The 17,368-nt window shown below is 43.3% G+C and overlaps 1 protein-coding gene across 1 annotated transcript; it reads left to right on the forward strand.

The window, feature by feature from the left end:
* Positions 1-13,280: 13,280 nt before the first annotated feature.
* On the forward strand, positions 13,281-17,300 carry LOC123106142 (calcineurin B-like protein 1). The gene is made up of 8 exons (XM_044528360.1): positions 13,281-13,752; positions 13,847-13,929; positions 15,391-15,447; positions 15,557-15,665; positions 15,746-15,798; positions 16,001-16,081; positions 16,199-16,311; positions 16,943-17,300. The coding sequence occupies exons 1-8, from the start codon at positions 13,668-13,670 to the stop codon at positions 17,004-17,006; spliced, it is 645 nt and encodes a 214-aa protein (XP_044384295.1). The 5' UTR covers positions 13,281-13,667; the 3' UTR covers positions 17,007-17,300.
* The last annotated feature ends 68 nt before the right edge of the window (positions 17,301-17,368 follow it).

The raw sequence follows: 17,368 nt of genomic DNA on the forward strand, positions 1-17,368 counted from the left end.
ATTCCACCTTCAGAAGGGTTACAGATGGGCGGCCTTTGCCCGTTTCCAAACTTGCGAATCCGCGAAATCACCCCGCTGCGTGCCGCCTCTAGTATCAGGTTGAAAAAAGATCCATGTACACGGAGGGAGGCAGTAGAACGGACCCGGTTCCAAACATCCATTTTTACGGTTGAAAAAAAAAAGAAAGGGTACAAACAAAATTACTAGTACAAACAAAGGAGTATCACTATAGATAGATGTTGCCGGCCCTAGCTGCATTGATCATAGCTGGTAAATTCAAAATAATTTCTTCATTTATGATGTAGCATTGATAGATGCCAGGGTGGCTCTCCAGGTTCGGCATTGCTTTGAAGCAACACCACTGATTTGTTTGGCTAGAGCACACTTTCTTGTCAAGAAACCGAATGAACTCCACCTTAAATCATATATTTGGCAGATCTTGTGAAAAATCAAAATCTAAATGGGTAACCATTAGTATAACAGAGAGCGTGCACTAAAAGAGGGCCGGGGGAAGCGGAAAGCATTACAACATTCCACCTTCAGAAGGGTTACAGATGGGCGGCCTTTGCCCGTTTCCAAACTTGCGAATCCGCGAAATCACCCCGCTGCGTGCCGCCTCTAGTATCGGGTTGAAAAAAGATCCGTGTACACGGAGGGAGGAAGTAGAACGGACCCGGTTCCAAACATCCATTTTTACGGTTGAAAAAAAAGAAAGGGTACAAACAAAATTACTAGTACAAACAAAGGAGTATCACTATAGATAGATGTTGCCAGCCCTAGCTGCATTGATCATAGCTGGTAAATTCAAAATAATTTCTTCATTTATGATGTAGCATTGATAGATGCCAGGTTGGCTCTCCAGGTTCGGCATTGCTTTGAAGCAACACCACTGATTTGTTTGGCTAGAGCACACTTTCTTGTCAAGAAACCGAATGAACTCCACCTTAAATCATATATTTGGCAGATCTTGTGAAAAATCAAAATCTAAATGGGTAACCATTAGTATAACAGAGAGCGTGCACTAAAAGAGGGTCGGGGGAAGCGGAAAGCGTTACAACATTCCACCTTCAGAAGGGTTACAGATGGGCGGCCTTTGCCCGTTTCCAAACTTGCGAATCCGCGAAATCACCCCACTGTGTGCCGCCTCTAGTATCAGGTTGAAAAAAGATCCGTGTACACGGAGGGAGGAAGTAGAACGGACCCGGTTCCAAACATCCATTTTTACGGTTGAAAAAAAAAGAAAGGGTACAAACAAAATTACTAGTACAAACAAAGGAGTATCACTATAGATAGATGTTGCCGGCCCTAGCTGCATTGATCATAGCTGGTAAATTCAAAATAATTTCTTCATTTATGATGTAGCATTGATAGATGCCAGGGTGGCTCTCCAGGTTCGGCATTGCTTTGAAGCAACACCACTGATTTGTTTGGCTAGAGCACACTTTCTTGTCAAGAAACCGAATGAACTCCACCTTAAATCATATATTTGGCAGATCTTGTGAAAAATCAAAATCTAAATGGGTAACCATTAGTATAACAGAGAGCGTGCACTAAAAGAGGGTCGGGGAAGCGGAAAGCGTTACAACATTCCACCTTCAGAAGGGTTACAGATGGGCGGCCTTTGCCCGTTTCCAAACTTGCGAATCCGCGAAATCACCCCGCTGCGTGCCGCCTCTAGTATCAGGTTGAAAAAAGATCCGTGTACACGGAGGGAGGAAGTAGAACGGACCCGGTTCCAAACATCCATTTTTACGGTTGAAAAAAAAAGAAAGGGTACAAACAAAATTACTAGTACAAACAAAGGAGTATCACTATAGATAGATGTTGCCGGCCCTAGCTGCATTGATCATAGCTGGTAAATTCAAAATAATTTCTTCATTTATGATGTAGGATTGATAGATGCCAGGGTGGCTCTCCAGGTTCGGCATTGCTTTGAAGCAACACCACTGATTTGTTTGGCTAGAGCACACTTTCTTGTCAAGAAACCGAATGAACTCCACCTTAAATCATATATTTGGCAGATCTTGTGAAAAATCAAAATCTAAATGGGTAACCATTAGTATAACAGAGAGCGTGCACTAAAAGAGGGCCGGGGGAAGCGGAAAGCATTACAACATTCCACCTTCAGAAGGGTTACAGATGGGCGGCCTTTGCCCGTTTCCAAACTTGCGAATCCGCGAAATCACCCCGCTGCGTGCCGCCTCTAGTATCGGGTTGAAAAAAGATCCGTGTACACGGAGGGAGGAAGTAGAACGGACCCGGTTCCAAACATCCATTTTTACGGTTGAAAAAAAAAGAAAGGGTACAAACAAAATTACTAGTACAAACAAAGGAGTATCACTATAGATAGATGTTGCCAGCCCTAGCTGCATTGATCATAGCTGGTAAATTCAAAATAATTTCTTCATTTATGATGTAGCATTGATAGATGCCAGGTTGGCTCTCCAGGTTCGGCATTGCTTTGAAGCAACACCACTGATTTGTTTGGCTAGAGCACACTTTCTTGTCAAGAAACCGAATGAACTCCACCTTAAATCATATATTTGGCAGATCTTGTGAAAAATCAAAATCTAAATGGGTAACCATTAGTATAACAGAGAGCGTGCACTAAAAGAGGGTCGGGGGAAGCGGAAAGCGTTACAACATTCCACCTTCAGAAGGGTTACAGATGGGCGGCCTTTGCCCGTTTCCAAACTTGCGAATCCGCGAAATCACCCCGCTGTGTGCCGCCTCTAGTATCAGGTTGAAAAAAGATCCGTGTACACGGAGGGAGGAAGTAGAACGGACCCGGTTCCAAACATCCATTTTTACGGTTGAAAAAAAAAGAAAGGGTACAAACAAAATTACTAGTACAAACAAAGGAGTATCACTATAGATAGATGTTGCCGGCCCTAGCTGCATTGATCATAGCTGGTAAATTCAAAATAATTTCTTCATTTATGATGTAGCATTGATAGATGCCAGGGTGGCTCTCCAGGTTCGGCATTGCTTTGAAGCAACACCACTGATTTGTTTGGCTAGAGCACACTTTCTTGTCAAGAAACCGAATGAACTCCACCTTAAATCATATATTTGGCAGATCTTGTGAAAAATCAAAATCTAAATGGGTAACCATTAGTATAACAGAGCGCGTGCACTAAAAGAGGGCCGGGGGAAGCAGAAAGCGTTACAACATTCCACCTTCAGAAGGGTTACAGATGGGCGGCCTTTGCCCGTTTCCAAACTTGCGAATCCGCGAAATCACCCCACTGCGTGCCGCCTCTAGTATCAGGTTGAAAAAAGATCCGTGTACACGGAGGGAGGAAGTAGAACGGACCCGGTTCCAAACATCCATTTTTACGGTTGAAAAAAAAGAAAGGGTACTAACAAATTTACTAGTACAAACAAAGGAGTATCACTATAGATAGATGTTGCCGGCCCTAGCTGCATTGATCATAGCTGGTAAATTCAAAATAATTTCTTCATTTATGATGTAGCATTGATAGATGCCAGGGTGGCTCTCCAGGTTCGGCATTGCTTTGAAGCAACACCACTGATTTGTTTGGCTAGAGCACACTTTCTTGTCAAGAAACCGAATGAACTCCACCTTAAATCATATATTTGGCAGATCTTGTGAAATATCAAAAAATCTAAATGGGTAACCATTAGTATAACAGAGAGCGTGCACTAAAAGAGGGCCGGGGAAGCGGAAAGCGTTACAACATTCCACCTTCAGAAGGGTTACAGATGGGCGGCCTTTGCCCGTTTCCAAACTTGCGAATCCGCGAAATCACCCCGCTGCGTGCCGCCTCTAGTATCAGGTTGAAAAAAGATCCGTGTACACGGAGGGAGGAAGTAGAACGGACCCGGTTCCAAACATCCATTTTTACGGTTGAAAAAAAAAGAAAGGGTACAAACAAAATTACTAGTACAAACAAAGGAGTATCACTATAGATAGATGTTGCCAGCCCTAGCTGCATTGATCATAGCTGGTAAATTCAAAATAATTTCTTCATTTATGATGTAGCATTGATAGATGCCAGGTTGGCTCTCCAGGTTCGGCATTGCTTTGAAGCAACACCACTGATTTGTTTGGCTAGAGCACACTTTCTTGTCAAGAAACCGAATGAACTCCACCTTAAATCATATATTTGGCAGATCTTGTGAAAAATCAAAATCTAAATGGGTAACCATTAGTATAACAGAGAGCGTGCACTAAAAGAGGGCCGGGGGAAGCGGAAAGCGTTACAACATTCCACTTTCAGAAGGGTTACAGATGGGCGGCCTTTGCCCGTTTCCAAACTTGCGAATCCGCGAAATCACCCCGCTGCATGCCGCCTCTAGTATCAGGTTGAAAAAAGATCCGTGTACACGGAGGGAGGAAGTAGAACGGACCCGGTTCCAAACATCCATTTTTACGGTTGAAAAAAAAGAAAGGGTACAAACAAAATTACTAGTACAAACAAAGGAGTATCACTATAGATAGATGTTGCCGGCCCTAGCTGCATTGATCATAGCTGGTAAATTCAAAATAATTTCTTCATTTATGATGTAGCATTGATAGATGCCAGGGTGGCTCTCCAGGTTCGGCATTGCTTTGAAGCAACACCACTGATTTGTTTGGCTAGAGCACACTTTCTTGTCAAGAAACCGAATGAACTCCACCTTAAATCATATATTTGGCAGATCTTGTGAAAAATCAAAATCTAAATGGCTAACCATTAGTATAACAGAGAGCGTGCACTAAAAGAGGGCCGGGGGAAGCGGAAAGCGTTACAACATTCCACCTTCAGAAGGGTTACAGATGGGCGGCCTTTGCCCGTTTCCAAACTTGCGAATCCGCGAAATCACCCCGCTGCGTGCCGCCTCTAGTATCAGGTTGAAAAAAGATCCGTGTACACGGAGGGAGGAAGTAGAACGGACCCGGTTCCAAACATCCATTTTTACGGTTGAAAAAAAAAGAAAGGGTACAAACAAAATTACTAGTACAAACAAAGGAGTATCACTATAGATAGATGTTGCCGGCCCTAGCTGCATTGATCATAGCTGGTAAATTCAAAATAATTTCTTCATTTATGATGTAGCATTGATAGATGCCAGGGTGGCTCTCCAGGTTCGGCATTGCTTTGAAGCAACACCACTGATTTGTTTGGCTGGAGCACACTTTCTTGTCAGGAAACCGAATGAACTCCACCTTAAATCATATATTTGGCAGATCTTGTGAAAAATCAAAATCTAAATGGGTAACCATTAGTATAACAGAGAGCGTGCACTAAAAGAGGGCCGGGGGAAGCGGAAAGCGTTACAACATTCCACCTTCAGAAGGGTTACAGATGGGCGGCCTTTGCCCATTTCCAAACTTGCAAATCCGCGAAATCACCCCGCTGCGTGCCGCCTCTAGTATCAGGTTGAAAAAAGATCCGTGTACACGGAGGGAGGAAGTAGAACGGACCCGGTTCCAAACATCCATTTTTACGGTTGAAAAAAAAAGAAAGGGTACAAACAAAATTACTAGTACAAACAAAGGAGTATCACTATAGATAGATGTTGCCGGCCCTAGCTGCATTGATCATAGCTGGTAAATTCAAAATAATTTCTTCATTTATGATGTAGCATTGATAGATGCCAGGGTGGCTCTCCAGGTTCGGCATTGCTTTGAAGCAACACCACTGATTTGTTTGGCTAGAGCACACTTTCTTGTCAAGAAACCGAATGAACTCCACCTTAAATCATATATTTGGCAGATCTTGTGAAAAATCAAAAAATCTAAATGGGTAACCATTAGTATAACAGAGAGCGTGCACTAAAAGAGGGCCGGGGGAAGCGGAAAGCGTTACAACATTCCACCTTCAGAAGGGTTACAGATGGGCGGCCTTTGCCCGTTTCCAAACTTGCGAATCCGCGAAATCACCCCGCTGCGTGCCGCCTCTAGTATCAGGTTGAAAAAAGATCCGTGTACACGGAGGGAGGAAGTAGAACTGACCCGGTTCCAAACATCCATTTTTACGGTTGAAAAAAAAAAGAAAGGGTACAAACAAAATTACTAGTACAAACAAAGGAGTATCACTATAGATAGATGTTGCCGGCCCTAGCTGCATTGATTATAGCTGGTAAATTCAAAATAATTTCTTCATTTATGATGTAGCATTGATAGATGCCAGGTTGGCTCTCCAGGTTCGGCATTGCTTTGAAGCAACACCACTGATTTGTTTGGCTAGAGCACACTTTCTTGTCAAGAAACCGAATGAACTCCACCTTAAATCATATATTTGGCAGATCTTGTGAAAAATCAAAATCTAAATGGGTAACCATTAGTATAACAGAGAGCGTGCACTAAAAGAGGGCCGGGGGAAGCGGAAAGCGTTACAACATTCCACCTTCAGAAGGGTTACAGATGGGCGGCCTTTGCCCGTTTCCAAACTTGCGAATCCGCGAAATCACCCCGCTGCGTGCCGCCTCTAGTATCAGGTTGAAAAAAGATCCGTGTACACGGAGGGAGGAAGTAGAACGGACCCGGTTCCAAACATCCATTTTTACGGTTGAAAAAAAAAGAAAGGGTACAAACAAAATTACTAGTACAAACAAAGGAGTATCACTACAGATAGATGTTGCCGGCCCTAGCTGCATTGATCATAGCTGGTAAATTCAAAATAATTTCTTCATTTATGATGTAGCATTGATAGATGCCAGGGTGGCTCTCCAGGTTCGGCATTGCTTTGAAGCAACACCACTGATTTGTTTGGCTAGAGCACACTTTCTTGTCAAGAAACCGAATGAACTCCACCTTAAATCATATATTTGGCAGATCTTGTGAAAAATCAAAATCTAAATGGGTAACCATTAGTATAACAGAGAGCGTGCACTAAAAGAGGGCCGGGGGAAGCGGAAAGCGTTACAACATTCCACCTTCAGAAGGGTTACAGATGGGCGGCCTTTGCCCGTTTCCAAACTTGCGAATCCGCGAAATCACCCCGCTGCGTGCCGCCTCTAGTATCAGGTTGAAAAAAGATCCGTGTACACGGAGGGAGGAAGTAGAACAGACCCGGTTCCAAACATACATTTTTACGGTTGAAAAAAAAAGAAAGGGTACAAACAAAATTACTAGTACAAACAAAGGAGTATCACTATAGATAGATGTTGCCGGCCCTAGCTGCATTGATCATAGCTGGTAAATTCAAAATAATTTCTTCATTTATGATGTAGCATTGATAGATGCCAGGGTGGCTCTCCAGGTTCGGCATTGCTTTGAAGCAACACCACTGATTTGTTTGGCTGGAGCACACTTTCTTGTCAAGAAACCGAATGAACTCCACCTTAAATCATATATTTGGCAGATCTTGTGAAAAATCAAAATCTAAATGGGTAACCATTAGTATAACAGAGAGCGTGCACTAAAAGAGGGCCGGGGGAAGCGGAAAGCGTTACAACATTCCACCTTCAGAAGGGTTACAGATGGGCGGCCTTTGCCCGTTTCCAAACTTGCGAATCCGCGAAATCACCCTGCTGCGTGCCACCTCTAGTATCAGGTTGAAAAAAGATCCGTGTACACGGAGGGAGGAAGTAGAACGGACCCGGTTCCAAACATCCATTTTTACGGTTGAAAAAAAAAGAAAGGGTACAAACAAAATTACTAGTACAAACAAAGGAGTATCACTATAGATAGATGTTGCCGGCCCTAGCTGCATTGATCATAGCTGGTAAATTCAAAATAATTTCTTCATTTATGATGTAGCATTGATAGATGCCAGAGTGGCTCTCCAGGTTCGGCATTGCTTTGAAGCAACACCACTGATTTGTTTGGCTAGAGAACACTTTCTTGTCAAGAAACCGAATGAACTCCACCTTAAATCATATATTTGGCAGACCTTGTGAAAAATCAAAAAATCTAAATGGGTAACCATTAGTATAACAGAGAGCGTGCACTAAAAGAGGGCCGGGGGAAGCGGAAAGTGTTACAACATTCCACCTTCAGAAGGGTTACAGATGGGCAGCCTTTGCCCGTTTCCAAACTTGCGAATCCGCGAAATCACCCCGCTGCGTGCCGCCTCTAGTATCAGGTTGAAAAAAGATCCGTGTACACGGAGGGAGGAAGTAGAACAGACCCGGTTCCAAACATCTATTTTTACGGTTGAAAAAAAAAAGAAAGGGTACAAACAAAATTACTAGTACAAACAAAGGAGTATCACTATAGATAGATGTTGCCGGCCCTAGCTGCATTGATCATAGCTGGTAAATTCAAAATAATTTCTTCATTTATGATGTAGCATTGATAGATGCCAGGGTGGCTCTCCAGGTTCGGCATTGCTTTGAAGCAACACCACTGATTTGTTTGGCTGGAGCACACTTTCTTGTCAGGAAACCGAATGAACTCCACCTTAAATCATATATTTGGCAGATCTTGTGAAAAATCAAAATCTAAATGGGTAACCATTAGTATAACAGAGAGCGTGCACTAAAAGAGGGCCGGGGGAAGCGGAAAGCGTTACAACATTCCACCTTCAGAAGGGTTACAGATGGGCGGCCTTTGCCCATTTCCAAACTTGCAAATCCGCGAAATCACCCCGCTGCGTGCCGCCTCTAGTATCAGGTTGAAAAAAGATCCGTGTACACGGAGGGAGGAAGTAGAACGGACCCGGTTCCAAACATCCATTTTTACGGTTGAAAAAAAAAGAAAGGGTACAAACAAAATTACTAGTACAAACAAAGGAGTATCACTATAGATAGATGTTGCCGGCCCTAGCTGCATTGATCATAGCTGGTAAATTCAAAATAATTTCTTCATTTATGATGTAGCATTGATAGATGCCAGGGTGGCTCTCCAGGTTCGGCATTGCTTTGAAGCAACACCACTGATTTGTTTGGCTAGAGCACACTTTCTTGTCAAGAAACCGAATGAACTCCACCTTAAATCATATATTTGGCAGATCTTGTGAAAAATCAAAAAATCTAAATGGGTAACCATTAGTATAACAGAGAGCGTGCACTAAAAGAGGGCCGGGGGAAGCGGAAAGCGTTACAACATTCCACCTTCAGAAGGGTTACAGATGGGCGGCCTTTGCCCGTTTCCAAACTTGCGAATCCGCGAAATCACCCCGCTGCATGCCGCCTCTAGTATCAGGTTGAAAAAAGATCCGTGTACACGGAGGGAGGAAGTAGAACGGACCCGGTTCCAAACATCCATTTTTACGGTTGAAAAAAAAGAAAGGGTACAAACAAAATTACTAGTACAAACAAAGGAGTATCACTATAGATAGATGTTGCCGGCCCTAGCTGCATTGATCATAGCTGGTAAATTCAAAATAATTTCTTCATTTATGATGTAGCATTGATAGATGCCAGGGTGGCTCTCCCGGTTCGGCATTGCTTTGAAGCAACACCACTGATTTGTTTGGCTAGAGCACACTTTCTTGTCAAGAAACCGAATGAACTCCACCTTAAATCATATATTTGGCAGATCTTGTGAAAAATCAAAAAATCTAAATGGGTAACCATTAGTATAACAGAGAGCGTGCACTAAAAGAGGGCCGGGGGAAGCGGAAAGCGTTACAACATTCCACCTTCAGAAGGGTTACAGATGGGCGGCCTTTGCCCGTTTCCAAACTTGCGAATCCGTGAAATCACCCTGCTGCGTGCCGCCTCTAGTATCAGGTTGAAAAAAGATCCGTGTACACGGAGGGAGGAAGTAGAACGGACCCGGTTCCAAACATCCATTTTTACGGTTGAAAAAAAAAAGAAAGGGTACAAACAAAATTACTAGTACAAACAAAGGAGTATCACTATAGATAGATGTTGCCGGCCCTAGCTGCATTGATCATAGCTGGTAAATTCAAAATAATTTCTTCATTTATGATGTAGCATTGATAGATGCCAGGGTGGCTCTCCAGGTTCGGCATTTCTTTGAAGCAACACCACTGATTTGTTTGCCTAGAGCACACTTTCTTGTCAAGAAACCGAATGAACTCCACCTTAAATCATATATTTGGCAGATCTTGTGAAAAATCAAAATCTAAATGGGTAACCATTAGTATAACAGAGAGCGTGCACTAAAAGAGGGCCGGGGGAAGCGGAAAGCGTTACAACATTCCACCTTCAGAAGGGTTACAGATGGGCGGCCTTTGCCCGTTTCCAAACTTGCGAATCTGCGAAATCACCCCGCTGCGTGCCGCCTCTAGTATCAGGTTGAAAAAAGATCCGTGTACACGGAGGGAGGAAGTAGAACGGACCCGGTTCCAAACATCCATTTTTACGGTTGAAAAAAAAGAAAGGGTACAAACAAAATTACTAGTACAAACAAAGGAGTATCACTATAGATAGATGTTGCCGGCCCTAGCTGCATTGATCATAGCTGGTAAATTCAAAATAATTTCTTCATTTATGATGTAGCATTGATAGATGCCAGGGTGGCTCTCCAGGTTCGGCATTGCTTTGAAGCAACACCACTGATTTGTTTGGCTAGAGCACACTTTCTTGTCAAGAAACCGAATGAACTCCACCTTAAATCATATATTTGGCAGATCTTGTGAAAAATCAAAAAATCTAAATGGGTAACCATTAGTAAAACAGAGAGCGTGCACTAAAAGAGGGCCGGCGGAAGCGGAAAGTGTTACAACATTCCACCTTCAGAAGGGTTACAGATGGGCGGCCTTTGCCCGTTTCCAAACTTGCGAATCCGCGAAATCACCCCGCTGCGTGCCGCCTCTAGTATCAGGTTGAAAAAAGATCCGTGTACACGGAGGGAGGAAGTAGAACGGACCCGGTTCCAAACATCCATTTTTACGGTTGAAAAAAAAAAGAAAGGGTACAAACAAAATTACTAGTACAAACAAAGGAGTATCACTATAGATAGATGTTGCCGGCCCTATCTGCATTGATCATAGCTGGTAAATTCAAAATAATTTCTTCATTTATGATGTAGCATTGATAGATGCCAGGGTGGCTCTCCAGGTTCGGCATTGCTTTGAAGCAACACCACTGATTTGTTTGGCTAGAGCACACTTTCTTGTCAAGAAACCGAATGAACTCCACCTTAAATCATATATTTGGCAGATCTTGTGAAAAATCAAAATCTAAATGGGTAACCATTAGTATAACAGAGAGCGTGCACTAAAAGAGGGCCGGGGGAAGCGGAAAGCGTTACAACATTCCACCTTCAGAAGGGTTACAGATGGGCGGCCTTTGCCCGTTTCCAAACTTGCGAATCTGCGAAATCACCCCGCTGCGTGCCGCCTCTAGTATCAGGTTGAAAAAAGATCCGTGTACACGGAGGGAGGAAGTAGAACGGACCCGGTTCCAAACATCCATTTTTACGATTGAAAAAAAAAGAAAGGGTACAAACAAAATTACTAGTACAAACAAAGGAGTATCACTATAGATAGATGTTTCCGGCCCTAGCTGCATTGATCATAGCTGGTAAATTCAAAATAATTTCTTCATTTATGATGTAGCATTGATAGATGCCAGGGTGGCTCTCCAGGTTCGGCATTGCTTTGAAGCAACACCACTGATTTGTTTGGCTAGAGCACACTTTCTTGTCAAGAAACCGAATGAACTCCACCTTAAATCATATATTTGGCATATCTTGTGAAAAATCAAAATCTAAATGGGTAACCATTAGTATAACAGAGAGCGTGCACTAAAAGAGGGCCGGGGGAAGCGGAAAGCGTTACAACATTCCACCTTCAGAAGGGTTACAGATGGGCGGCCTTTGCCCGTTTCCAAACTTGTGAATCCGTGAAATCACCCCGCTGCGTGCCGCCTCTAGTATCAGGTTGAAAAAAGATCCGTGTACACGGAGGGAGGAAGTAGAACGGACCCGGTTCCAAACATCCATTTTTAGGGTTGAAAAAAAAGAAAGGGTACAAACAAAATTACTAGTACAAACAAAGGAGTATCACTATAGATAGATGTTGCCGGCCCTAGCTGCATTGATCATAGGTGGTAAATTCAAAATAATTTCTTCATTTATGATGTAGCATTGACAGATGCCAGGGTGGCTCTCCAGGTTCGGCATTGCTTTGAAGCAACACCACTGATTTGTTTGGCTAGAGCACACTTTCTTGTCAAGAAACCAAATGAACTCCACCTTAAATCATATATTTGGCAGATCTTGTGAAAAATCAAAATCTAAATGGGTAACCATTAGTATAACAGAGAGCGTGCACTAAAAGAGGGCCGGGGGAAGCGGAAAGCGTTACAACATTCCACCTTCAGAAGGGTTACAGATGGGCGGCCTTTGCCCGTTTCCAAACTTGCGAATCCGCGAAATCACCCCGCTGCGTGCCGCCTCTAGTATCAGGTTGAAAAAAGATCCGTGTACACGGAGGGAGGAAGTAGAACGGACCCGGTTCCAAACATCCATTTTTACGGTTGAAAAAAAAGAAAGGATACAAACAAAATTACTAGTACAAACAAAGGAGTATCACTATAGATGGATGTTGTCGGCCCTAGCTGCATTGATCATAGGTGGTAAATTCAAAATAATTTCTTCATTTATGATGTAGCATTGACAGATGCCAGTGTGGCTCTCCAGGTTCGGCATTGCTTTGAAGCAACACCACTGATTTGTTTGGCTAGAGCACACTTTCTTGTCAAGAAACCGAATGAACTCCACCTTAAATCATATATTTTGGCAGATCTTGTGAAAAATCAAAATCTAAATGGGTAACCATTAATATAACAGAGAGCGTGCACTAAAAGAGGGCCGGGGGAAGCGGAAAGTGTTACAACATTCCACCTTCGGAAGGGTTACAGATGGGCGGCCTTTGCCCGTTTCCAAACTTGCGAATCCGCGAAATCACCCCGCTGCGTGCCGCCTCTAATATCAGGTTGAAAAAAGATCCGTGTACACGGAGGGAGGAAGTAGAACGGACCCGGTTCCAAACATCCATTTTTACGGTTGAAGAAAAAGAAAGGGTACAAACAAAATTACTAGTACAAACAAAGGAGTATCACTATAGATAGATGTTGCCGGCCCTAGCTGCATTGATCATAGGTGGTAAATTGGGGATATTTGGTTCAATTATGAGGCATTGGTGGTAGTAGACGCCAGGGTGGATCTCCTCCCCTCTTGTCCACCCCCAGGTGAGGTCCAACGCGCGTGCACCGCACCACTGGTTTTGGTTTTGGTTTTGGTTTTGGTTTTGGTTTTGGTGGTGCACAGACACTTGGACTTGGCTGTTAAGCAACCGCATTAACTCCTCCAAATCTTCTCTTCTCTTCTCTTCTCTTGTGTGGGTGGAAAAACAAACAACCAGATTCCCTTCACCAACCAACACCCTGCATATAAAGAGCGGAACAGTGAGGAGGAGTCCACCCCACCCCGCCCCGCCCGGCCCCAAACAATTGTAGCCAGCGGCGCCGGCGAGCGGCGGCAGCCCCTCCGGCGACCGTCTCCAGCGGTCCTCCCCCCTCCATTATATACAGCCTCCCTGCCGCCTCCAGTCCTGCCCGCCGCCCACCAACCAGCGACCTACCTAGGGTTCCCTTCCCTTCCCTTCCCTTCCGTCAGCGGCTAGCTCTCGCCCCTTCTGTTCCTCCAATTACCCACTCCTGCCGCCGCCGTCCGATGACCCAATCAGCGGCCTGCTCCGCCCAGACTCGCCGCGGGTTCCAGCATTAGCGGCAGCGGCCTGTGCGATTCCGCCCCCATTCCGAAAATCGCGGAGGAGGACCAGAGGGGGAAACAAACAATGGGGTGCTTCCACTCCACGGCCAGGGCCAGGCGGCGCTACCCGGGCTACGACGACCCCATGCAGCTCGCCGCCCAGACCGCATGTATGTTTGTTTGTAACCACCTACCAATTTCACTATTCCACTAGTCAAACCTTAATTAATTCACTCACCACATGTGTTTCTTGATCTGCTGCAGTCAGCGTCAGCGAGGTGGAGGCGCTCTTCGAGCTCTTCAAGACCATCAGCGGCTCCGTCATCGACGACGGCTTCATCAACAAGGTAGTAAGCAGCAGCACACCAAATCTTCCATCTTTGTATGCATCCCCTGCTCTGCTTGCCATGTTTTATTTTCTTACCTTCCCTGGGAAACACATTAATCATAAATTACAGTGTTGCACAAAAAAAAAACACAACTAGCCCTGTGGTCCGGTCTTTTTTTAGGGTACGATGGTCCAGTCATTTTCTAAAGCCCTGTTTAAGGAAGTTGTTGTTTTTGGTCACTGTCGGCCTCATAACTTTGTATCAACGACAGGCTGCCGTGTCCTTGTCTCTTTGATGCAGTTACAATCTTTCTAAAAATGAAGACGGCCATGTGTTCGTTTCCTCATCTACGTACAGCCATTTATATTTTTATATAATAGTTTGTTATGGTTTCGTTTTTTTGTAAGCATCACGTCCGTCTATAACCATCATACAAGCTTGTGGACTGCGCCTAATGCTTATCACATAAGATTGTCCTGTTTCCACCAGAGAGAGCAGAGTTTTGCGCCACGCTGAATATATTACACTGGGCTTAATGCCTATCACATACATGCCCTGCTTGCCATGTTTTTCTTTTGTTGGTAAAACACATAGTTTATTTCAATGTTTGAAAAATGGACCGGCTCTGTGGTCCGGGCGTTTTCTAAAACCCTGCTTAGGGAAACTGCCGTTTTCTGGTTGGTGCCGGCCTCATAACTTTGTAACAAAGACAGCCAGGCGTCTCTTTGGTGCAGTTAGAATCTTTCTAAATCAAGAGGGGGATGTGTTTGTTTCCAGATCAGCATTCATTATTTTTCAAAAGTTTGATATGGTCTCCATTTTTGTAAGCATCATGTGCATCTGTAGCCATCATACAAGTGCGTGGACCGCACCTAATGCTTATCAAATAAGATTTTCCTTTTCGACAGGACAATTTCACAGCACAGTACAGTCATTTTCTAAAACCCTGTTTTAGGAAAATTTATTCTTTTGGTTGGTGTCAGCCTCATAAATTTGTAAGACAGGCTGGCGTGTATTTTATGCAGTTTAGAATATTTCTAAATGAAGGGGGTCAGGTGTTCGTTTCCTGATCTGGATTCATTAAAAAAAAGTTTGATATAGTTTCCATTTCTTGAAGCATCAATTGCCATCTGTACACAGGCCTGTGAACTGTGCCGAAAGCTCAGCTCATGAGATTGTCCTTTTGGATAAGACAATATCACGAGACAGTACAGTATATGTATCCAAATATCTAGCTCTCACCATTAAACTCAACTGTCATGCTAGCTTACTTTCTACTCTATAATTCTGCCGCACATGAATCATGTAAGAAGAATTCCAAGTTCTTTTTTATGCACAAGAACAGTTATGCCGTTGTTTATTCTTCCGGAGAAAAACCGGAGTACTAAGTTTTTTTAGATTGATTAATTGAAAGTAAGTGCTGTCAGTAATCCAAATTTGCAATCAGCTTGAACAGCCTCTGTATTTTCTGCTGTGCAGGAAGAGTTCCAGCTTGCATTGTTCAAGAGCAAGATGGACAATATTTTTGCTAACCGGGTATGTTTTGACATGCCAACCTTCAATATGCTTCTGAATTCTGGTACTTGTCTACTATGAGTTGGCATGCTCTCGCCTATGAACTTGCTGAATTTAAGGAACCTTTCAGATATTTGACCTCTTCGATGTCAAGAAAAGGGGGGTCATTGACTTTGCTGACTTCGTTCAAGCTCTAAACGTATTTCACCCTAGCATTCCAATGGAAGAGAAAATTGATTGTAAGCTACCATCATGATGTTTCTTTTTGTCCATTTCGATAACACAATTCTGCTTTCTGAACATCTCTATTGCTTGCCAGTTTCCTTCAAGCTATATGATATGGACAACACAGGGTTTATCGAACGAAAAGAGGTATTTTTTTAGACTTTATTTCTTTTCTGACTCGCCACATCTTTTACGAAAATTAATTTTTATTCAAATATGAAGATTACAATATCTTCAAGCGTTAGTAGAATTAATCTTCCCGTACTTCCGGACTCTGACATTTAATATATTATTTTGCCATTCTTCCTCCTGTCATTGATGACATAATTTTTACTCCCTTGCTGTACAGGTAAAGCAGATGCTTATTGCCCTTCTGAGTGAATCAGGAATGAGGTTATCAGATGAAACCATTGAGTCAATCATTGACAAGGTATGGACATTTGAGCCCAACACCTGAGCTGTTACTCAAGTTTTGAATAACTTCAATAGTTAAATTCGGAGCCTTCATAAGAGTTCAGATATTGACTGATATGGTTGCTGCTAGCAGACATTTTCAGATGCTGATGTGAATCAGGACGGGAAAATAGATAGAGCGGAGTGGGAGAACTTTGTCTCACGAAATCCCTCCTTGATGAAGATAATGACTCTGCCATACCTAAAGTAAGTGTTATACATATCTGCTTCTGGAGAAAAAAAACAGAGTATATATAAAGAGGAAATGACAAGCATTAGAAATACTTTTGTTTTTGTTCCTCTTCTGATGAAGCGAATTAATTATTAGGTTTAAAAACAAAATACCTCCTTAAGATCATAGAACACCACATGCCAGTGACACAAGTAGCTGATGCAATATATGCACTGAGCATGCTGTTAAAAGTAGTTACTGACCAACAGAGCAGAAATTTTTGCAGAACTGTTAGTCTGTCACTTGGTAGTTCGTTGTTGACCTGTGCGCCGCATGATTGCCACAAGCACATTCTTAATTTAATTGTAGCTGTTTATTTTTGCCTGCCCCCCTGGATAGTCAGCTATTTGGCATATATTTAACTGCAATTATTCAAAGTTCAGTTTTAAAACATGGTTAAAGTGGCAACAAGTTCCCTCCCTTAACTGTACATCGGTAGGTAGAAATGCGCCTCGAATGCGGGTGGGCGGGCTCACGGGCGTGTGCTCTAGCCAACCGAGCACTGCTCGGTTCTCATTCAAGTCCATTTTTTAATATTCAATGAGTTGAAGCATGCAGTTGGCTGCTAATTAATGGTTGCTTATGGTTATCGAAAAATCCTTGCAGGGACATAACGACCACATTCCCTAGCTTTGTTTTCAACTCGAAGGTCGATGACATCGTGACATGAGTGGCATGGTTTCTGTGACATTTCACAAGGCCTGCGCGCAAGAGGGGAAGGACATGTACATCTAATAGTATATCAAGGAGAGTCATTTTTTCTGTTAGAGCAAAAGCAGTAATGCAAGGAGGTTAAGAGATGAGGGGAGGGTTGTAGTCTGAGAAATTGGCAAGTTACCGCGATATGAACTGCATCCATATGCTGCTGCTGTTGTTTGTTGTGAAATGCAATGTTAGTGCCAGAATGGAATTGTATCGCCTGGAAATCAATCTTTTTTATTTCTCCAGCGGCGTGTCATGTTGATCCAAATTGTGTCACGTGGCATAAATAACGTTCGTTTGTTCATTCCTCATGGCTATGTTTGGATTGCG

Source organism: Triticum aestivum, chromosome 5A (genome assembly GCF_018294505.1).
Source record: "Triticum aestivum cultivar Chinese Spring chromosome 5A, IWGSC CS RefSeq v2.1, whole genome shotgun sequence".
Classification (NCBI taxonomy): Eukaryota; Viridiplantae; Streptophyta; class Magnoliopsida; order Poales; family Poaceae; genus Triticum; species Triticum aestivum.

Excerpts from the sequence above, each read along its gene's own strand:
- LOC123106142 (XM_044528360.1), top strand. The coding sequence starts at position 13,668 with ATGGGGTGCTTCCACTCCACGGCCAGGGCCAGGCGGCGCTACCCGGGC. Across the intron at positions 15,666-15,745 it reads AATGGAAGAGAAAATTGATT|TTTCCTTCAAGCTATATGAT; the intron begins GTAAGCTACCAT and ends ATTGCTTGCCAG. Across the intron at positions 15,799-16,000 it reads GGTTTATCGAACGAAAAGAG|GTAAAGCAGATGCTTATTGC; the intron begins GTATTTTTTTAG and ends CTTGCTGTACAG.